The following is a 24,223-nucleotide window of genomic DNA, read 5'->3' on the forward strand; positions in this document are numbered from 1 at the left end:
GTCTGCCTATTCCTCCCCTCGTAACTATGACAACCTTTGCTAGCCTCCTTCTGTTGATCTTTCCCTGACACTTTATGTGGCTCTCTGGAACTCTCGTTCCCTTAACAACAAAGCCCATCCTAACCTTGACCTATTTTCTCATTTTCATCTGCACTTCCTCGGCCCTACTAAAACCTGTCTCTATCCTTCCATTACTGTTCCTCCAGCTGCCTTTTCGTCTTCCTGCTCCTTCTTTTCTCATACCCCCGTGCTTCTGGTTGCGTAGGTTGTATGGATATTCGCTCATCTGTTCTCTCTGTATCCACTCCTTCGGCTGTGAACGTACCATCTTTCACTGTTGTTTGAGTATTATTATGCCCTCTGCTCCTCCCCCTTCCTCTTACTTTTCTGTTGGTCTACTGTCCTCCGGGCCCTGTTGATAATTTCTACGATGATCTTGACTCGCTTCTCTCTTGTCTCCTACTCCTGGACTATCCTCTGCTCCTTCTAAGTGACTTCAATCTCCACCACTTCGCTACCGATGCCTCTGTTCCTCTGCTCTCGATCCTGATCGTTATCACTTTCTACAAATCTCTACCCCGGCTTCTCATATTTCTGCCCCTTGCTTGGATCTTGTCTCTTGAACTATTCCTATTTCCTCCTCTGTGACTGTGTTCCCACTTCATTCATTTGATCATCATCTGCTGTCCTTTTCACCCTCCCTCCCCATCCCTCTCCCTCTTTCACTCCTTCTTCCTCTGGCTTTTTTCGTCCAGATCTGTGTTCATATAATATCACTTTCGTTTGTGTCTGCTCTTCTCTCCTTCCCTCTCTTGATATTTTTTCTTTTCGATTCTGCCACTCTACTTCTTTCTGGCAGTCTGGTGGATACCCTTGACCATCTCTATTTATTTCTAATGCGTCGAAAGCCTGCGGGCATCGGGGCGCAAAACATCAACACAGGACAATCATCAATATATGGGACAAAATATCGTGAATTTACAGGAAGGGAAAGGATTACTTAAAAAGCAGGGGATTTAAGGAGTTCCTGAAAACTCATAGGTAAGGTTCCACTGTCAGAGTGGTGGGAAGTGAATTCCAAAGCTTTGCTGCTGTGACCGGGAAAGATCTTCCCCAGCCATTGGCACATTTGTAGTTCCGGCATACAATCTGTTATTTGGTTGATGACCGCAGTGCTCCAGTGGCACAGTGCTGTGGTTTTCATGTTTTGCGGTAGACGGGAGCAGCCCCATGCATATTTGTGGACCAGAGTTACTACTCTGAAATTGATACGCTCCTGAATTGGCAGCCAGTGTAAAGCCTGTCTATGGTTAGAGATGTGCTCTGGTCTTGTTAGTTTGTTAACAATGTGTAGAGCATTGTTTTGTAGCACTTGACACTTTCGTAGATTGAGAGTTGAGGCTCCAGTTAATAGCAAGTTACAGTAATCAAGCCTTGATAAAATAGTTGGTCGGGCAATGATTGCGTTATTATCTTTGGTGATACGTGGGCGGATATTTTTGAGGAGACGGAAGGCGTAGGTACAGTTTCTACTCAACTGATTAATATAGGCATCTGAATTCAGCGAAGCCTCCAGCTGGATACCCAAGGTTTCCACCTTGCTCTGAACAGGAACATTATTAATTGTGATTTGGAAGCTGGTGTAGTGAGTGCTTAGTTTTGCCCGGGCGAGACTTCATAGACATGCTCCAGTAGACTTCATAGACAACCTCCGAACAGACCAAGTCGCTCTTGTTATTACTCTCTGAAACTGCAAATTTTAGACTAATAGGGTACGACATAGGTTTGGAATCTGAACATGACTATCTTACGCTTAGTAGGAGGTCCTTTTATGAAAATAAATCTAATGTTGAGCCCAAGTTGCAAGATCTGAAAATAAAGTGTAATATCGGCTGCAATGACCAACCTTCCCGAAGAGTCATTAGTGTGGGAAAGATGGCAAGAGTATTAGACTGGTCGTGGTTAGCAGCAGGAATACATACACATCCATGTGCCCTTGCACCACGACTGAGCATCTACAGTAAACAATTAGAAATGGGAGTGCTCTCATGGAATTCTAGGGGAAGTGGTTGAATGTTAAATAATGCTTACCTATGCTTTAAATTGAGACACTTTTCTGTAATCGTTCTCCAGGAGAGCGGGTTGACCTATATGTCTAAATGGATGGTTATAGCACTAGGCAGCACCTAGCCTTTAAAGGTCCAGCAGGCCCTGCATTGGGCGGCCTTCAGATTGCAATGAAAAGCTCCATGTGATGCACCTTAAAGGAATCTAATTTATACTATGGTATTTTGGCCAATTGGGATGTAATTAAGGGGGGGTCTTAGTATAACACATTTTGTTCTGATAAATATCTATTAGAATCCTATTAAAAGCCCTATTTCAGTATCTCTCAGCAATGTATCACTTGTGATGAATGATTGGTTAATTGCTAAGTGTAGGGGGTTTGTCCTACTGGCCGGTGACTTAAACGCAAAAATGAACAACCAACAATACGATAGAAATAGACGAGGATGAGGCTCTATTAAAGATGCAGGGTCCCATTGGTTATTATTTGTGCTGAAATGGAACTTACACTGCTTAAATGGAAACATTGTAGCTGGTTTGGTTCCTCGTGATACATGGCCTGATGGAGTACACTCTTCTAGGATTGACTATGCACCGGTTAATAAGGATCTTTTCTTGCATTGTGTCAATTTTTACAGCATCAACACAGATTTCAGGGATCGTAGGCTGCTTAGTGCGGAATTCCTCATGCCTTGAGGTCTGATGGAGGAGAGGCCTTCGGGTGGCATTGCTAGTCTCGCTGGTAATCGGATAAAATGGTCGGGAGATAATACCACGAGATTTAACAACGCAATCTGAAACATCTTTCCAGATGGTTGACAACGTAACATTGATTGCCTTACTTCGCCTACCAGGTTTTAGCTTCTCTTGAAAGATACAATCCAGAGTCTGGCAGTGGGCATATATGTGATCCCGAGGTGAGAGTGCAGGAAGGAGATCAGATGCATTCATATCTTACAAATGGATCCTGAACAGAAACCCGCAAACGTGATCAAAATTGGCTGAAGCCGCATAAGTCATTTTTTTACTGATGCGTAACATCAAGAGGACCAAACAAGTAGGCACATTTAGGTCAATCATTAATAGTTTAGAATCCTCACAAGCAAAAATGCAGACCAACCCTATATCACAAGCAATATGGGTGGCCCATTTCAGAAATGTGTATGGCGATGGTGTTGACACTAAAGAAAGACTCAATGATGCGAGAGATCCTGGTCACTTAAGTTTGATCACAAAGATGTTTGAAGGGCCATTAGAAAAGCAAGTCATTCTTATGCTTTAGGTCCTAATGGTTTTAGGAATATAATTTAGAAGAATGCATCTGACATGTAGGCAGATGTTCTTTAAAATGTAGTTATTAACATAATTGTAACCAGGAAAATCCCTAAGTCTTGGAAATACGCCCATGTTGTTCCGATCTTAAAAAAGGGCAACAGGGAAGACCCCTCGAATTACAGACCGATTACTCTAATGGTCTTTGATAGCCAAACCTTTGGTAATCAAGTTCTCAACGAGGTAGAGAAATGGGCTCTTGAAACAGGGCATCTAGCACTACTTTAAAAGGATTCATCCTAAATCTACTTCAATATAAAGCAAGTATGTTGAGTTCTCCCAGGTTTTTTAATGTTTTGTGGACTTTACATACGCTTTGATTGAATAAATAGGGAGAAACTATGGTACTAGCTTGCAAACTGGGGACTCCTGGCTGGTCTACTTAATATATTGGTTTATATGCATTTGAATACCTTCATTAAGGTAAGATTAGACCAGTTGGGGACCTTATCCACCCAGAGGGGTTTGTGGCAGGGTTGCATTCTTGCGCCATGCCTATTTAACATCTACATCTCAGATATCGGTGAATGCCTTGAGAATTGCAGGCTTGCGCCACCTACACTTGGCTTCCAGCATTTCAAGAGGCTTGCCTACGCTGACAACGTCCTACTTATTGACTATACCCAAATTGGCCTACAGAGGCGGATAGGGAGCATTAAGGACTGTGCAGAGTGGCAAACATGAAGGTATTCTCACTCCTAGATCGCCTGGATGCTCTTTTCAGGTGATCAGGGAAAGGCTATCTCTCTTGGGTCCCAATCCTGGGGGTGGAGATGCAAGGGATGATCACTTGGGTGGAGGGTCCTTGGGAGCTGCGAGTGGGGTCCCCTTAGGAGTGACATGGTATCCTCCTTATCATATTCCTCTGATTTCCCCATATATGCCACTTGACAGTACTGGGACGAAGAAAAGCAACTAAGTATGACACTACACCCTTTTACCACTTTAGTACTGGGAGGAGGAGGAAGATGACAACTAGGAGCTATGCGGGACAGACATGTCCCTTTAAATGTAGTCAGACAAGTCTCATTACAGATTCACACCTGCAGCCTGTTAAGGTGCTGCAGGTGTTTAAAGAGAGACCGGCGGAGGAGAACAGGGTGCAAGAGGGAGAGACCAGCAGGGTACTGTGCTTCAGAGGAGGCAGTCGTGGTGGGACCGGACGAGGAGCCAGGACGGCGGCAAACTGCCAGGAAGACTTGCACAGCCCATAGTCAGTGGGCCATGCAAGTATTGTAGGTCTGGGAGCCTCCGTTATAGAGGATTGGCAGTAGGAGCTGCGAAAGAGCACCAAAAGACAAGGATGCCATTCACGCCCAGAACAAAGCATTCCGCTTGCCAGTGTGTCGAGAGAGACACGCAGCAGGCAAGCAGAGTTTCAGTGGGTGAGTTTCTCTGCTTCAGCAATGAAGGACAAGCAGAGGGAACCACAGGCAGGACACGCCACAAGCCGGTGAGTGTCAGGGAGGATGCTTGCATACCGGGGCACTCCTGCAAACGTGTATTGAATACAGAACTGAATGGAACTTTAAATTTAAGCAACAAGAATGCTTATTGAATACCGAAAGATTAAGCAAATATAGTTGAATGCCTAATGAGATGGAACGTTCAAATCAAGTGAAACCAATACTTATTTAATATTGAATCGAATTCAACTTTAAAACCCAGTGAAACAAATGCATATGATATGATATGGCATTCATAACGCGCCTATACACAAGTGTTTCAAGGCACGGCATATTTTGAGTGCCGCACTGAATGGAACTTTGCAATTAAGCGGTATGAATGCCTATCGAATACTGAATCGAATTAAACCATGAAATTAAGCATTCTAAGTGTTGAATGGAATGAAAATCTTCATGGGTCAAGCAAATAAAGTGAATCACCCGAATGCCCGGGTGAAATTGAATTACAGAAATGGCACAAGTGTGACAGAGAGTCACAAGAAGGTGGGTGTGAGCAAAACACCCTTAAACTAAACTTTTATGAATGAATGGAGTGTGACAAGGCCAAAAACTGGAAAGGATGTGTGACAGATAATGGAAGAGCCAAGAGGCTGATAAGGAAAAGCCAGAGGATTACAAATCTACACAAAGAAGCCAAGAGGCAGAGAATGAGGGATCCAGGTTGCGCGACCTGTAATGGGTGGACTGTTTGGTCTGCAACGGCGCCTAGACCAGTGAGCCCTAAATGTTGAAAACCCAAAGACATTGTGATGACAAAGTTATGTTTTGGGGAAGGGAACCCTGAGACTTGAGGAGCTACGTGTGTGGTCTTCAGAACAAATCTCCAGACTTTTTTGTCTTCTGTGAACTGCAGTGCTTGGAACTTGGGGTAGGGAACCCTGAGGATTGGTTTTGAACTGTATCGCTTTGGACTTGAGAAAGGTAATCTTAAGACTTTTTTTCCTTATGCTTGGGGGAAAAGGAGCTGAGAGAAAGCTGCAAACTGGAAGAAGCTCCAAACTTTGAGTTGAACACTATTTCTTTTGTTTTTGACATCCCAACACAGTGTGTAGCTTTATTTGTGAGGGCAAGTATAGGTTTTGGACAAAGATAGACTTTTAAGTTGAACTCTTTGACGCAGACTTTCCTTAGTTTCATTCAGGTAAGGAAATCCCACCTTAGCTTAGGGCAAGTTAGGCCTTCTACCATGTTTACATTTGATTTAATAAAGTATTTTATTTTGAACTTTGAGTAAGTTGTTTGTGTCTTGCTTGATGATGCCTTCACAGTGGATCTAATTATTAACAAGAGCAAGACAAATGTCCTGAGATTAGAGTGCTCAATCAAACTTATTAAATTTGTTTTGAACCTCTAGTCAACAACCTTGGAAGTTGTAGATTGATTTCTCTTAGTAGGCTTCCCGATATTTTGCTTCCCGAATAAAGCAGCCTTAAGAATCTACTTGTGTTCCAAGGATAAAGTAATGAAACCCAAAATGCTTAGGCCTCAGAGCTGCTACTGGGGCAAGCCTTGTGTCTCACCCCTCTCGTTGCAAGGCTAGGTAGGAATTCTCCCCCTAGGAGCAGGATTTTGTCCCACAGTACCTATGCTCTCATGGGTCAACAAGGCGTGTTTATTTGGGGTGGGAGGTGATCTCACACCTTCCACCAGGGTCTGGACTAAAGCACTTAGCTGGCTTCAGTCAGTATGTATATCTTCAAGATTTGGCAGCTGAAAGATGTTGTGCCTCAGCAGTCAATACCAGTAATTATTGACTGCATTACGAACATTCTGATTGGCTGAGAGAAGGTAAGTAATGACTTCCCTTTGCTATTAAGGCATGTGCCCCATTCTTAAGTTTCTTTTTCATTTTCGTATCCAGGAGGATCCCCCGATATCCTCAATACCTGTTTTTGCCTTCCAGGTGGCCGTGCAATCACTCTGGAACCTAAAGATCACGGTTTTGGTGAAACCCGAGCATGAGCGGCGAATCAGCCACATCACCTCGTCCAGTGTGAAGACCGGGATCGCACACCCCCTAGGTACGGGCTTCCAATGGCTTTAATTCTAGACATGGTAGGCTTGACGAAAAGGCTTGTACTGCCCGTCTGGTTCAACGCCGCTTAGACTTGGCTTTCTGGTCGGTTTGATAAGATAGTTGTCCTACAGATAGTGCTATGAAGTGAATAATAAATGATGCAATGAAAGGGATTTTGATATCAATAGCGCACATATGAAAACCTTTGTGTGGGCATTTATTGGGGTGTGAAGAGTCTCAGAATAAGAAACTGTGATTGGCTGCTATGATACTGTTGTTTTAATATGTATGTATGGTGACTTGATTCTTATGTTTTTAAAATATTTTATATTTACTATATATTTTTGTTTATATCTTTGTTTATGTTACGTTATCGGCATTTATATCGTGAAACGATTACATTTGCATGGTCTCCAGGTGCTTTGTATGTTTTGTGTAGCCAGAAAATAGACAATTTAAAGGAAAACACTAAATGATATGATATGATAGGTTATTTATAAGGTGCTTAATACCCAAAGGTTTCTAAGCACGGACCTGTGGGTCGAAACTGTGTTGCTCCGTGTCGTTTTGCTTCCAAGGCGAGCACGTTGCCCCTGAGCTATCATCCCGAGACAATGAAGAACATAGGCAGTTAGAAATGGCCGGACTATGGTGCTAAGGTTTATGCTATGCTAGAGCAAATTATTGTGAATCCGGGGCACGGATCAACATAAAGTTGATGATAGTGTACAGCAAAGATAGCCCACGTCCGCAGGCCTGGCTCGCTAGCCACTCGTGCTCAACTGGGTTCTGTGGCTAATAGGTGTAGGTTCTTGGAGACAGGCTTCCTGCTTTGAGTGTCTTGAGCATCTCTATAGCTTTCTCAAGAGTGGGACCTCTCTCGCCAAAGTTCCTCTTAGAATCTGGTCTTCACGCTTTATCGTTAGTTGATTGTGTATGTGCTCCTCGTGACAGTGCCCAAACCTCACAGTTGACTGCAATCCTGCGTAGCACGGTGATGTATTCTTCAATCGATTCCCCCCTTCTTTTGCTCTCGGGCGACAAAGCGATGTCTGGCAAGAATTGTATTCTCCTTGGTGGTGTAATGTTCATCAAATGTCCATGAGTAAGGAAGTTAATGAACTCTGGGGGACCCCATTGCGTGGTTCTGGTAGTCTAGTTTTAAGGATGTGTGCCCCTTGTGTTCATGGCAGTAAAATAGCGTCTCATCCTTCCTGTCATCAGCGTAATTAGGCCAATAAACAGGGACTGTATTTTAAGACATCTTCCTTCCAATCTTGAAGTTTAGTTGTTGGCTCTGGCAGGAAAGGCAGAGACAGAGTAGGAACTGGAATCTTGGCCTTATCACCACTGATCTTTGGAGGCTGTGACCGTGCTGGTAACGACTGAGGCGGCTGACGCTGCTGCTCAACACTCGCCCCCACTGCCTCGCAGGCAGTACAGTGAGGGGGAGGCCTATCACTGTTCCAAAAATAAAGAGATTGACTCTCTGTTGTAATGAAGGATGTCTGGTGGCTGCAGGTACATTCATTCAAGTTCCATTTATTTGGGTTGACATAGGTAGATGACAAAGTAGAGCGGCTAGGCCCCAAAGGGGACCAGAGCCCCAGGAGGGACCCCCCTGGCACCACCTGCCTCAGCTGGAACCTATATTCACATAATAACATTCCACACTCACACATGAACATTCTCTCGCTGGCATCACTCATGAAGGTGACACGGGTATGAAGATATAACACATCTCCCTTCCGACTTCAACATAGCAAGCATGCCTGAAACATTACAACATTCCTCAACATGCCAAAAGAACAATGCACCTCTTGTCCAGGGTTGCCACCCTTGGACCTTGATTCTGCCACAATCCAGTACAGTCCCGCCATACACACATGGCTACCAGCACGCATAATCACAACCCAATTCAATCAGCACTGGGCGGTCTTAGCACCCTGCAATCAGCAAGCGTGTTTCATAACCCTGGACAACAACACATACGTACTGGGTGTCCCTGGGTATTTCTCCTTGGCCCGGGCGACATTCACTCGAGCTGGCACCAACTGCCTGAGCTGCAACCTACATGTACATACAAACATTCCATACACACAGGAACATTCGCTCGGTGACATCATTCACTTAGGTGACACAGGGATGAAGATGCAAGACTCTCTAGTCAATCGCGCAGTGGCGCGTCCAGATGCTGCTCTACCGCTCTCCACAACAACCATTAAGGATTAAGCAATGGAGAGTTTGGTAGAGGTAATGCCAATGGACTCAGGTGCACAGTGGCGTACTATGCTGTACTCCAGATGAAGTATGCTTCCTGAGCACAGCATTGGTAGTGTAGTGGACCAAACACTGGACATTGCAAAAAGGGAGCAGCAATGTGAGCTGGGTTCTGACCTTTCATGCCATGCTTTCTATCTAGGTGAACATACATGTCTTTTCCTTTCATCATTTGTATAGCGCCTTTCTGCACGGGTATGGTCCCAACGCGCGGTAGGTTGAATGCCCTAGGAGGGACAGAGTCCCAAAGTATGTTATGTTATGTTATTTTGCATTTATATAGCGCCTTATATACCATTGGTATGGTCTGAAGGCGCTGGTATGTTGAACGCCCTTGGGAACCGAAGTTCAGGTCAGTAGAGAGAGTAGAGAGAGTCAAAAGTGCATGTGAGCACCGGGTATGTGTGCAGCTGGTGTGGTGTTCGTGTAGTAGCTGCTTCTTAGCGGTAGGTGTGGTGGTTGAGAGATCAGGAGTATGTGTTAGTTCTGGCAGGATTTATCCAGACCGAATGTGGCTGCGTTAGGCCTGAGGAGAACGGCTGGCTGGGGGGTGTGTAACCAGCAGTGTTTACTTAGAGTGGTGGGGAGTGAGCAGCGGCTGTTGGTATGAGAACAGTTATACCGAATGGTGTCATAGTATCTCTGTGTTCTAGTTGAGTGGTGGTGTAAAGAAGAGAGTAAGCATGGTGGTGTGATATGATGGGTTATATGCTCTTTCAAACTTTCCCAGCATTCCAAGCCATACTATGTACATAACGCAATTCTATGCGCTCTAGTCCATTCCATGCACTCTTATTCATTCCATGCACCCCAGTCTGCTCCACACACTCCAGTCTGCTCGACGCACTCATGCACTCGAGTCCGCCCCGCGCGCTCCAGTCCACCCCACATACTCCAGTCTGCCCCATGCATGCACTCTTGTCTGCCCCGTGCATGCACTCCTGTCTGCCCCACGCATGCATTCCTGTCGGCCTCATGCATACATTCCTGTCGGCCTCATGCATGTACTCTGTCCGCCACTCACACTCCTGTCTGCCCCTCGCACTCCTGTCCACCACTCACACTCCTGTCCGCCACACACACTTCTGTCCGCCATTCGCCCTCAAAACCGCTCTATTTACTCCAATCCTTTTTGTGTGTTCAAAGTTGTTTTATGTACTCCCTCCACATATTTCATCCGTACCATTCTGTGTTTTCGAAGTTGTTTTATACGGCACCCGTTCTATCTACACATGTCAGCCGTTTCATCAACGTACGTCACCCGTTCCATCCACGTTCGTCAGGCGTTCCATCCATATATGTGATCAATTCCATTCACATGTATCCTTTGTTCTATCAATATAGAATCCATCTACACACTTCACTCGTTCCGTCCGCTCTATGCATTCAGAAGCTCTACGTACTTATCCGTTCTACGCACTCATCCATACTGCATGCACTCTGTACTCACTTGTTCTACATACTCATCCGCTCTACGCAACTCGTCCGCTCTACGCAGCACGTCTGTTCCCTCTAGGCACTTGTTCACTCCGCTCTAGGCACTCATTCGCTCTAGGCACTCGTTCGTTTTATGCCCTCACACGCACTATGCATTCACCTGTTTTACGCACTTGTCCCCTCTGCGCACTCATCCCCTCTACGCACTCGTCCCCTCTATGCACTCGTCCCCTCTATGCACTCGTCCCCTCTACGCACACATCCCCTCTATGCACTCATCCCCTCTACGCACTCGTCCCCTCTACGCACTCGTCCCCTCTACGCACTTGTCCCCTCTATGCACTCATCCCCTCTACGCACTCGCCCGCTCCCCGCACTCGTCTGCTCCCCGCACTCGTCCGCTCTCCACACTCGTCTGCTCCCTGCACTCGTCCGCTCCCCGCACTCGTCCGCTCCCAGCCCTCAACCGCTCGCCTCAGTCATCCGCTTGCCTCACTCATCTGCTTCCCGTACTCATCTGCTCCCCTCACTCATCTGCTCTATGTACTCATCCGCTCTATGCGCTCGTGCTTTCCCCGCATTCAACTCATCTGCTCCCCGCACTCATCCGCTCCTGGCACCCATCTGCTCTATGCACTCACCCGCTCCTGGCACTCATCTGCTCTATGCACTCATCCGCTCCTGGCACTCATCTGCTCCCCGCACTCATCCGCTCCTGGCACTCATCTGCTCCCCGCACTCATCCGCTCCTGGCACTCATCTGCTCTAGGCACTCGTGCTTTCCAGGCATTCAACAGCAATATGCGCTCATGGGGAAGTTAGGGGGTGCTAGTATGCGTGTGTGCATAGTGGCCATTAAAGGTTATGGGGGCTACCCCGAGTCCATGCTAACATGTCCTCAAAATATCTTACACAAAATAACAGTAATATGAACAGTAATGCAAAATATCACTTTACATCTTAATGAAGAACTGAAGACAGCAGTTGGTGTGCCTAAAGAAACACATACATTCAAGAGATGTATTAACAATCACAAAGGAGAAGAAAGCTTGTTTGATGGCAGAAATTAAAAACGTATGATGTTTTGTTATTTATATAGCGCTTACACCATTGAGCACATTTACATACATTTGTCATGCCAACCGAAGTTGGTACTCATTTATTGACCTCAGCAGGATGAAAGGCTGGGTTGGCCTTGCCAGGATTTGAACCTGCAACAGGCAGTTCACACATACATCTCAGCAGTGAGCGCTCAACCCGCTGGGCTATCTTACCAGATGAAACAAATTAACAAAAGCAAAGCATGGGTGATGAGGCTCTAACCCAGGCTACTTGCTACACCCAGGCCAGGGTTCACATCTTTAAATCCCCAAATCTCTAGCTGTGACGTGTACCAGCCAGAGCAGGGATGGTATGCATCACCAGTGCTGTGGCAGTAGGCCATAGAGCGGTGCCCCCTGTGTGTGCGTGGTCAGCTGATCATGCATGTGGGGTGGTGCTTTGACCCCTGCTAAATGATATGGCAGCACCTAGTGGCAAAAGCGTAGGCAACGTATCGCGCGGCTTTTGCTGTGTATTGGGTATATTTGGGGGACACAATAGCGGCTAGATGTGCCGCTAAAATGGCTGCTTTGACTGATCAAAGAGATCAACATGTCCACATGTCACTATGACGTACTGCATGGCCTTCCGGGAAAAGCTTTATGAAATTGTTTCAAATGAAAAGAGATTTTGCATTAACATTCAACCTAAATGTGAACTCGATAGCTCAATCCCAAGCCAGAAAATCATGCATGGTTCATTTTAAGACTATTTAAAAATTAGACTCTTCATTAATCAACAAATATTTCTGATCTTGGACTGAAGTAGGAAATGGATCTGGTGGTAACATTGTCTGCTTCTGTATGAGCAAAACTCTGCGAAATCCCACGGGGATGCAAATAATGAAATAGCTTGGGCACAAAGACAGTCAAGTAGGCTACAACTGTAGGTTTATTAAGTATCTTTGCAACGACCCCAGCACGCCCTCCCTTCTCAGGCTCCAGACTCTCAACAGCTCTTCATGGAACACAAAGCTTGTGTATTACCCATATACATTCCTCCCCGGGGTTCCACATTCCTAAGACTCTTCAATACATCTTCCTTCTCACCACTGCAACCCGACTCATGTTCCACACTTGCCCTCCTCTTGCTCTCACCGCACCGTCCATCACTCTCTCCACCTGCACAGGCTCGGAATAACATGGGTCACCTTTCTTTCTTACTACTCCTTTCTTGATCCTTATCCAATCACCACTCCGCGCCTCCACTTTCTTCGCTCGCCTCTTCTCAGTCTCACTCAAAAGCCATTAATGCTTCTCATTGTCCAACTTCCCCCTCAAAACCTCCACCACACAATCCAACTCTCTCGCCCTCCCAACCCGGTATTGGTCTTCCGCCCTCTCATCATCTGAAACGAGCCCATACCAGTAACTCCATGCGGAGACATACGTAGAGCATACAACCTCTCCTGGACCGCAACCTGCTTATCCTTACCACACACACCAGCCATGCAAATGGCCTCCATAATGCACCTATCGGTTCTTTCCACTATACCATTACTTTCAGGGTGGTACAGTGCGGTCTTCGTGTGATGTATACTGCACCTCCTCATATAGACCTAAAAATATCCACCAATGAACTGCATCTCATTATCCGTAAGAACACTTCTAGGCAAGCCTTCCCTTGCAAAAACCTCCTGCACAAACTCCACCACAGCTTCACCAATGCCCTCTTGCACAACTTTATACTCGGTCCATCTGGACAAGAAGTCCCCCAAAACAATAATGAATGTTCCTCGTCCACCTCCAATCTCAACAGGATCTAGAACATCAATGGCCAAGTCTTCCCATACTCCCTTAGGCACGTCCGCCTTCAACAGGGGATGCACACTGGCACACTCCCCTTTACGCATCCATCCACACTGCATGCAATCTGTCAACCTTCTTTCCACATCCCGGTCAAATCCCGGCCACCAATACTCACATCTTAAAACAGCTTTAGGTTGGGACACTCCTAAATGGCCCTGATACGTTATTGCGTATGAATTAGGGAACAACTACACGCTCCCATTGATTCAGTAATCCACCTACCAGACTCACTGACCTCCCAAAAGGCCCTTTCATCTTATCTCAATCTTCACTTACATGGCCTCTCTGTCTCCACACAGGCCATAACATGGACCAACACCTCATCATTGTTTACAAGTCCCAAACATTCCTTGGTAGGAGATATGAATAGAGGGAGAGGGAATATTGAGGATAAAGAAGCAATACAGCTGGAGAAGTCCATGAAAAATCTGGGATTTCCAGTATTAAATAAAGAATCCACGACTCCCCAAGGGAATCAGTTAGATTGGGTCTTTACTATTAACCTGAAGTGTCACAATGTTAATACCGAACCATGTATATGGTCCGATCATTACTTGGTCACTTTTGAAATAGAACTGAACACACCGTCCGTACAAACAAAAAATCCCCATATCAAAGTGTGGAGCAGAAACCTTAGAAATATAGGCCCTGAAATACTGAAACCTTGCCTACAGAAGATTGCAGAGTCCTTCCTTGAAAAGGAGGACTGTGAGAGCATGCTAAAGAAATACAATATACATATGCAAGGGTTGGTGGAAGAAAATGCCCCACTGAAACAGGAAGTGCTGAGAAAAATCAATAACCACCGTATATGGTACAGCGGAGATCTTAATAAACTAAAATAGGAGAAACGAACCAAAGAAAGGATATGGCGGCAGAGCCCTAACCAAATAAATAAAGAAAATTGGAAAAAGGCTGACCACTGCTATAGGAAAGAGATCAGGGAGGCTAAGAAAAATGACGATAATAAAGAAATTGAGGCAGCATCTAACACATCTAACACATCTAACACATCTAACACATCTAGCACATTTTTGACACACTTAAGGGAATGGAAAAACCCAGGATGTTGTCACCGCCACATACACCAACCACTGAAGACTGTGATAGGGTGCAAGAATCCTTTGCAAATAACATTCAAAAGGCCAGAAACAACATCATCACAGCCAGAACCAAACAAGACAGACCTGTTACCCATGTTGAAACCACAAACTTGGAAGTAAGAGGGTGTTTTAGGTTCTCGCCCATATCCGAGGATGACTTATGTAATGTAATGGCTAAAATGAAACCGACTTCGTGCGCAGAGAATATTCTGCCTACCAAAATCATCCTGGAACACAAACAACTTTTCTCCCCGGTTTTGATGAAGATAGTCAAGGCATCTTTCAGTGAAGGTGTGGTGCCTAAGGACATAAAGGAGGTTACTATTACCCCACTAGTCAAAAAAGCAGGGTTGGATCCCAAAGATCCCAGTAATTTACAGCCCATTACAAATTCGAATTTTATTCTGAAGGTATTGGATAAAATTTCCACAAAACCAATTGCAAAAACATGTTGAAGACCTGAAGTTACTGCACAATCAACAATCAGGTTTTCGGGCATCCCATAGCACCGAATATGCCATGTTGGACATTCATACACACATGTTGGGCTTGAGAGACAAGGGTAAAGCAGGTATCCTCATGCTACTAGACTTAAGCGCAGCCTTTGACTTGGTGGGTCATCAGCTCCTTCAGGAGGCACTGGCTAAAATTGCAGATTGCTCTCCCAAGGCGCTGGCTTGGTTGTCATCCTTTTTGAAAGATTGGAGTGCCAGAGTTCATTGGGGTGATAACTTCTCTAAGGCCGCTCCCATTTTTTACGGAGTCCCGCAGGGAGCTAGCCCGTCACCTTTATTGTTCAACTTATATTTGAGAAGTCTCTGCGAACTCCTGGAACACATCAGCGTTTTCTTCACGAATTACGCCGATGACACGCAGCTCATTTTCGAATTTAAGGGCGATTATATCACTGATAGCGCGAAAATTACAGCGGTATATCAGGTTATAGATCATTGGATGCAACATCACTGGATGTGCTTAAACAATACTAAAACCGAATTGTTGATCTTTGGAATGCGACAGGTCAGATCTAAATTGGGGACCTTTACCATCAAAGACGCCATCATCCCGTTAAAACTCTCGGGATGATGGTGGAAGCTTCGGTGGGTTCTGAGGTACAGGTAAGCTACCTGCAGAAAAATAACGCCTATTATTTGCACCTCCTGAGAACGATAAGACCCTTTATTAATGAAGTTAATGCTGCGACAATTGCCAGAGCTATTATTCTGTCGCGGCTTGACTACCGCAACGCTTTACTGCTAGGAGCCACGAAGAGGGAAATTCAACACTGCCAAGTCATACAAAATGACGCAGTCCGTATAGTTAAGAATATAAAAAATAGAGAACATGTGTCAACAGGGATAAAAGCACTCCACTGGTTGAGAGTGGAGGATAGAGTTAACTTTAAGGCCGTGACAATAATCCATAGATGCTTATATGGAGAGGCCCTGAGCTATTTTAAAAAGCACTTCTCCTTTTATACACCCGGAAGATGCCTAAGATTAGTCGACAGAGGCACCTTGAATATACCCGGTGCCAAGCGTGCAATCGGGCAAGGTAAATCCTTCCCGGTGAGAGCAGTAGACCACTGGAACAAAATGCTGATGGCGCTACGGCAAGAAGTGAACTACCAGAGGTTCAGAAAACTGCTTAAAACTGCACTGTTCCAATGAGTAGAGCAGACAGATTATCCCCAGCTTCCAATCTAACTCAAAGAAGAGAACAATGTGTTACTGATTTTCTTGGTTCCCGCGCCCTGATGCCTGCGGGCTATCGGCGCATAATAAGCAGATACATAACATAACATAACTATTCCATCAAGACCAACAAGAAACATATCAGAAATGTCCTCATTGCCGTCCTCCTCTTTTTGACCTCCCAGTCTTGATAAGTGATCAGCCAACACATTTTCACGACCAGAAATAACCTCCATGAAAAATGTGTGACTTTGCCTCTTGGTGCCCCAGCTAGCCCAACGCCACACAGTGCTGTCGCCCCCAAAGTCATCATCATTGATAACAGACAGACTTTGGGAATGGCAGCACTGTGCGGCTCTGGGCCAGGCAGCAAAGGTATGTTTCTTTTATTTATTTTTTATTTTGAATAAACACACTCATAGCACCCACATATCAAACTACACGGGTGCTAAGAGTTGAGGGGGTTGAGGGAGCGGGGAAGGGAAGGGAGCGCTGGCTTCTCAGAAAGCAGGCTTGTAGCATACAATACGGCCTCTGTGTTCCGAGCATCCTGATTGGCCAGCGCCCCCTGCAAGGGTGCTAATTCGTATGACTATTTGATTATCTCGCACTGTTGCAATTGTTCAAAGTAATAATATGGATCATACATTCATGCATTTTTCAGGCATTTTATGTAGATGCCTTTATGTTCAACATGGTGATAACATCCTATACTCAAAATGACAGTGATGTATTTCTAATGCAATCATAATTTGTTCATGTTATCTCATATTCTGTGCTAGCTATAATGATTAGTTATAGTTAAGTTGTTACACATGTATTTTGGTGCTTTGGTAGTACATATATGTTTACTACAACCCTCTTCTGTGATTATTAACTTCTCCATTGTTTACGTATTAAAACTAACTTTTTTTATTGTTTGAGTTTGTACAAAGTCTTATACAAAGAAACAGAAAAAAATAAAATAAAAACACTAAAATACACTTAGCTAAAAGCATTGTAAATCAGTATAAAGAAAGAGAGAGAAGAGTAAAGGTCCTACTAGGCCATGTGACATTCCGTTCGTGCAAGTGCAGTAAAGGGAAGTGCATGGAGAGGGTAGGAGGGAGAAGAGCAAGGGGAGAGGAGGGAGGAGTGCAAGGGGGGAGGGGCCAAATGGCTGGGCAAGTGCTAAGGGAGGCCCAGGAGGGCAAGTGCTCAGGCAAGGGGATAGGGGTTAGTTAGTACGAGGGACGGGAAATAGACCAGACTCAGTAGGCTAGTCGGGAGAGGGGGCCTGAGGGCAAGTGCTGGTAAGGGGCATGGGGGTGACTGGCTGAAGGAGGGCCTGTCTCAGTAAGGCTCATGAGGGACACAGGCCCCCCGACATAGAGACAGGTGGAACTAGCAGGGGAGGGGAGGCTGAAGGAGGAAGAGAAAAGGAAGGTCTTGAGAAGCTTCCGGAATGTAAGGGTATCTGGCTCAAGACGGAGAGGAGCAGGGAGGAAATTCCAGAGGCAGAGTCTAGCTGAGTAAGGAGATCTATCCCCAACTCTCTGCTTAGAGAAGCATCTGACTTGCAGAGAGTTAGAACTAGAAGACTGAAGAATTCTAGCAGGGAGGTATTTATGGAGAGAGATTAGGTCCCAGCGCCGTTTCTCGATTCGGGAAAAATTGCAATTAGTACCCTGGAATGACGTGCTGGGGTAATAATGGCAATATGACCCTCGGAGGGGGGCCATTACCGGCTGGGTAATGCCCTCGGGGCTCTGTTAAAGCATTCCCTTCGCTCGGGCTTCTAACTATGGCCCCCGGGGGCATTACCCGACCAGTAATCCCACCCCCTCCTCGGGTTAGATTGCCTGATTATTGAAATTGCTTGATTAAATGTTTTGTGATGTTATATTAACAATAATGGTATGGTTTACATGCCATGTTATGCGTTTTGTCATCAAAAGATTTTTTTTTTACTGTAACTTGCCAAATAAAAATAAAAATAATTATAATTTCTACTTTCATTACAGCCCACCGTAGAAGTAAAGTTGAAGCTGAGAAATTTCGATTACTAACACAAGGGCAATATTTAGTGATTGCCTAACCATTCAGAACTAGTCATAGGACAAGGTCACTGGCCGAGCCTTTCCTAGAGCTGATATGTGGATTTTCTGGCAGCCAGGCCAATATTTTAGTTAGGAGGTGGAATTGATAAATATAACAATGATTGATAATAACTGCTCGTTAGATGCCAAGCGGGATAAACTGGAGAAGGTAATGTTCTTGATATCTCAAACACGCTTGTGGAACGTATCATGGTGGCGGTTACCCGGTGGCTTATCTTACAATGTGTTCGCCCCTGGATATGTGATGAGTAACTAGTCATTGCCTTACTTGCTTTTATTGATCAGTCTAGTCATTTCCTTACTTGCTTTATTGATAGTCTAGTTATCTCTGTACTTGCTTTTATTGATCAGTCTAGTTATCTCTGTACTTGCTTTTATTGATCAGTCTAGTCATTTCCTTACTTGCTTTTATTGATCAGTCTAGTTATCTCCGTACTTGCTTTTATTGATCAGTCTAGTCATTTCCTTACTTGCTTTTATTGATCAGTCTAGTGATCTCCTTACATGCTTTTATTGATCAGTCTAGGGATTTCCTTACTTGCTTTTATCGATCAGTCTAGTGATCTCCTTACTTGCTTTTATTGATCAGTCTAGTGATTTCCTTACTTGCTTTTATTGATCAGTCTAGTGATCTCCTTACTTGCTTTTATTGATCAGTCTAGCTATTTCCTTACTTGCTTTATTGATCAGTCTAGTTATCTCTGTACTTGCTTTTATTGATAAGTCTAGTGATTTCCTTACTTGCTTTTATTGATCAGTCTAGCTATTTCCTTACTTGCTTTATTGATCAGTCTAGTTATCTCTGTACTTGCTTTTATTGATCAGTCTAGTGATTTCCTTACTTGCTTTTATTGATCAGTCTAGCTATTTCTTTACTTGCTTTTATTGTTCAGTCTAGTGATTTCCTTACTTGCTTTTATTGATCAGTCTAGTGATTTCCTTACTTGCTTTTATTGATAGTTTAGTTATCTCTGTACTTGCTTTTATTGATCAGTCTAGTGATTTCCTTACTTGCTTTTTTTGATAGTCTAGTTATCTCTGTACTTGCTTTTATTGATCAGTCTAGTGATTTCCTTACTTGCTTTTATTGATAGTCTAGCGATTTCCTTACTTGCTCTTATTGATCAGTCTAGTTATCTCTGTACTTGCTTTTATTGATCAGTCTAGTGATTTCCTTACTTGCTTTTATTGTTCAGTCTAGTGATTTCCTTACTTGCTTTTATTGATAGTCTAGTTAGCTCTGTACTTGCTTTTATTGATCAGTCTAGTGATTTCCTTACTTGCTTTTATTGATAGTCTAGTTATCTCTGTACTTGCTTTTATTGATCAGTCCAGTTATCTCTGTACTTGCTTTTATTGATCAGTCTAGTGATTTCCTTACTTGCTTTTATTGATAGTCTAGTTATCTCTGTACTTGCTTTTATTGATCAGTCTAGTGATTTCCTTACTTGCTCTTATTGATCAGTCTAGTTATCTCTGTACTTGCTTTTATTGTTCAGTCTAGTGATTTCCTTACTTGCTTTTATTGATAGTCTAGTTATCTCTGTACTTGCTTTTATTGATCAGTCTAGTGATTTCTTTACTTGATTATATTGATCGGTCATTTCATTGGTTGGAAGGAATGGGTGAACGGGGTATTGCATGTGTGAAACTACCATGATATTCGCAATAACTAACGAAATAACTAAAATATGCGATTACACACTTTGAAACAATGCATGATTGGTTTAGTACAGCTTCAGTGTCTTTGGGGTCTAGAAGCTACGCAACCATGGGCCTCTTCTCCATTTGCCATCCTCTGCACCTTAGCAATTGTTATCTCGCCATCTTGATGGCAATTCAGCCAATAAGGCCAATGTGAATTTTGTCTGATTGCCCTCATGCGTCACTTCCTAAATGCCCTGTGTCGTTCGTTCCAGGTGTGCTATGTGTCCTTGATGAATGAGAGGGTGCCAGGTCTTTTGGGCCAGTGGCTCTGATGGGTGCAGAGTTGTACTGATGGAATAACTTTCTTTCAGGGAACAAGGGAGCAGTCGGCGTCTCCTTCCTCTTCAATGGCACCTCGTTTGGGTTTGTCAACTGCCACCTGGCATCCGGCTGTGAGAAGACATCCAGGTACGGAGATGTTTTTCTTGCTACTGATGGGCGCTCTGTACTGACCCGCAGACGCTCTCTCCAGGGACAGGAAGGTCCTTTGAGGTGTCTCTAATGGCAGAAGTGGCAGTGGCACTGTCAGTTACACTGTAGCACAACTGTGCCCTACAAAAACTAAACCCTACAGGCTGAAAGTACCTAACCCCATTACATTTCTCTTTGACATATGACAGTGTATGCTGTCATGTTGTGGTGTGCATACACAAACACACACACACGCGCGCCAACATTGGTCAGATTATGGTGGCACCCTAACATTCTCTATAAACGTTTTCACGATAAAATATTTGATATATGGGCATTCAATATAAAGGATTCGATATAAACACTGTACACCCATGGTGAGACCCCAGTGTGTGGGGGCCATCTGAATTGTTTGGTGAATGCATGTGTTGCTTGAGTCCAGTTCTCTGTCCTAGAGTCTGCATCGATACTTCCCCTCTGTTTCTTCCCTGCTTGCAGACATGCTGCTTACCTCTGACTCTGGCCTCACTCCTGCTACTGTCGCCTTGCCGTCACCATGGGTGGGTACCCGGCTTCCTTATACGCTACTACACTTTTCTTACATCATTCTTCTGTCAATCTCCCGCCACCGAACAGTTTCCAATGACTTGGACTGGGATTCTGTTTTGGGGTAAACATCCCAGCAAGAAGGAGCTAACCTGGTAATTATTTTCTTGAATCTACGTCTCCTGAGTTTTGAGTATGGGAAATGTTGTAGGATACAGGATTCTGCTTTCCCATGTTCATATTGGTCTTATTTAGTGGGGAGATAATTTCCGTGTACCCCATAGGACACCTTCATTTGAAGCTTGTGATAAGATGTATGTATACGTTTTACAACATGAATTGGCACTGAAATGATGAAAGGCTGAGTCAGCCATACTGCAATTGGAAGTTGACTTGACGTTGGGAGACATTCAGTAGCCGGTGACTTAACCACTCTAGCAATCCTGCAAACACTCATCTTCACATGGTAATAGGTCCAACATTGGGCAGGTTTGTTAAGGTTCTGACAATTAAGCAAGAAACCAAGAGAACCAAATACTAAACCAATTTAAACTCTGAATACACATGTCAACCATTTTGTAAAGAAATTGTAACAGAGCTTCGTACAAATATACTATTCAAGATAGAAGCTGCAAGAGGAATAATTGCAAGAGCAGTTTCATACTACAGTGAAATAATGGCATTGATGTGAAACTGAACAATAGGTCAGAGGCGCATCAAGGCGCAGAATCCCCAGATGTGAGCAATGTATAGATGTACAACTTGTCACTTATTTTTCTGTGACGGTCCGTTTGCTTCTTTTTCTGATGCTGCGACACCAAAGATAAGGCGTGGAAAATGTTGGAGAACTGTATACATTTGCGGAGGACCTGAAGAAGGCTTTGCTAAGCTTTCTCCAGACAGAAACGCATCGAGGTCAGAGAGACCAGAGGATTCCTAGATCCCCATGGGCCTGTGCTCCCCATGTGGAACTAGAACTCGTTGGGACACTTGACAGCCCTAGTAAAGTTGCAGTGCTTGCTTTCAGCCCCTTGAGCAGCCTCATCGGGTCATACCTGAGTCACCTGGGGAAAGAGCCTGGTCAGGGTCCAAAGGCAATGAGTGATGGAGCATGCAGTAAAGGCTGAGATGATGAATATGACTGGGTGCAGCTGGTCTGGAGGAGGGCACCCAGTTCAGGGGTATCTCCCTTTCTCATGAACACCCTCCTTTTCAAAGTGTAGTCCAGTCCAAGACAGGCAGGCAAGAGAACTCTCTATGTAAAGCTTTTTGGGGGTTCCTCATTTTAGTTTGGTTGATTATCTTTATACCTTCTCATATCAAAAATCCAGTCCTCCAATTAAAGATAGCAAGAGACGTAGACACATGCCTTATATGTCCCAGAGATCTCAGACGTGGCTGTTTCCATATACCTCCCAGTGCTACCCTTCCAGCCTTAACACACGGGGTTCTGAGATGGAATAGAGCATGCTAAGTGCCCACTCACCCTCAGCAGAGCTCCTTTCTTGGTGGAGTCTGTATTGGAAGGTCCATGCATTATCTGCTTGTTGGCATTCTTTTTTTGTATGCATTATTTCACCTTTATTCTCTACCAGTCCTGACTTTGCTGGGGGGCTGGTTTATGCCTTCATATTGCAAAATGTTCTCAATAGCAGACTGCCAGTCGCCATACGTCCTGTCATGACATCAATCAATCGATCAAATAAGTTTATTTTGGAACATTGCCATGTACCTTGTACACATGCAATCACCACATCTGCATATGACATCAATGTAACCATATAGAAGGATATCCATTCTAATCAGCAGATAATGCTCTTACAAGTTAGGGCCTTCCCGACACAATACATAGGATCCGCTACATCCGGGCAATCAAATGTCATACAGTAAATAGAAAAAAGAACTATTTCAGGATAGCAGAGCCAATCCAAGTGCAGCGCTTGTATTCCTATAAAACATTTTAATTTGCAGACACTTCTCCATGGAAACATATAATGCGCGAGCCATTGATTTATTTGGGATGGGGCACACGCCCCTCCGTTTAACATTAATTCCCTTGAGAATGGGAATTAAGTACTTTCTGCGAGCGACAGTGGGACTTCCTTATTTGGCCAGTTTCCCCCATTATGATATGATTTGATGTGATATGAAATTTATAAAGCACCTATACACAAGTGTTTCAAGGCGCGACGAGGCAACAGAGGGGGGACAGAGGGAAGACAGATGACGATCTTATTAGGCTAGGTGACATTGAGATCGCGCAAGTGCTGGTGACGGGGGAAAGGGAAAGTACGGGGGGAGGGAGCAGTGCAATACATAGGATCAACAGTAAAAAAAATAGAAATAAATAAATAAAAACAGTAGGGAAAAGTGCAGGCAGCTAGTGGCAAGTGCAGCAGTAAGTGCAGACCTCAAGTGTCATGAACTGGAGGGGACTGTAAGGATACAGAAACAGACCGCAAGTGCAGGTGTTGCCTGGGAGGCAGTGCAGGTGTGCAACTGGTGGGGGAGGGGACCTGGGCCAGAGATCAGAGGGTATCCAGGTGACCAGTGCAAGTTCAGTCAAGAGTTCAGCAGGGGAGAGGAGGAGAGAAAGCAGAAGCAAAGAGGAAGGTCTTGAGGTGCTTCCGGAACCGGAGATGGTTCTCCTCAAGTTTCAGGGAAGCAGGGAGGCTGTTCCAGAGGGGGGGCCCAACCAAAAGAGAGATCTACCACCAACGTGTTGCTTGGAGAAGTGACTGAACCTGAGGGAGTTGGAGGTGGATGAGCGAAGAGTTCGAGAAGGAAGATATTTAGGAAGAGAGAGTTGGAGGTAGTGAGGCCCCAGTACCCAGAGGGTTAGGCCAAAATGACCAAGGTTAAAAGGTCTGAGCACCAAATGTCCGACCCCCATTTGTTTGCATAAATATATGTGGGGGTAAAGGTAACAGGAAATGTATAGGAATAGGGTAGGGGGTTGTGGGGGTCTCCCCCATATATATATCTATATTTGCGAACAAATGGGGGAAAGGAAGGTCATTTCACGCAGATCCGGCCCCAGAGACCTTGTGAACGATGCAGAGGGTCTTGCACTTAATCCTCGCAGCCACTGGGAGCCAGTGCAGGGATTTCAGTCCTGGAGAGATACGATCCCTGGACTTGAGGCCAAGGACAAG

General features: G+C 44.7%; 1 protein-coding gene across 2 annotated transcripts in view; it reads left to right on the forward strand.

Annotated features, from left to right (window-relative positions):
- Positions 1–24,223, forward strand: part of LOC138480740 (phosphatidylinositol 3,4,5-trisphosphate 5-phosphatase 2-like) — a 767,550-nt gene that overhangs the window by 490,654 nt on the left and 252,673 nt on the right. For both annotated transcript variants that reach the window (XM_069612470.1, XM_069612471.1), the window contains 2 exons: positions 6,769–6,886; positions 20,423–20,519. In XM_069612470.1, coding sequence (XP_069468571.1) covers positions 6,769–6,886; positions 20,423–20,519 — 215 coding nt within the window. The remainder of the gene's footprint in view (positions 1–6,768; positions 6,887–20,422; positions 20,520–24,223) is intronic.

The sequence above is a fragment of the Ambystoma mexicanum genome, chromosome 5p (assembly GCF_040938575.1).
Source record: "Ambystoma mexicanum isolate Mex_15411 chromosome 5p, UKY_AmexF1_1, whole genome shotgun sequence".
NCBI classification, from domain to species: Eukaryota; Metazoa; Chordata; class Amphibia; order Caudata; family Ambystomatidae; genus Ambystoma; species Ambystoma mexicanum.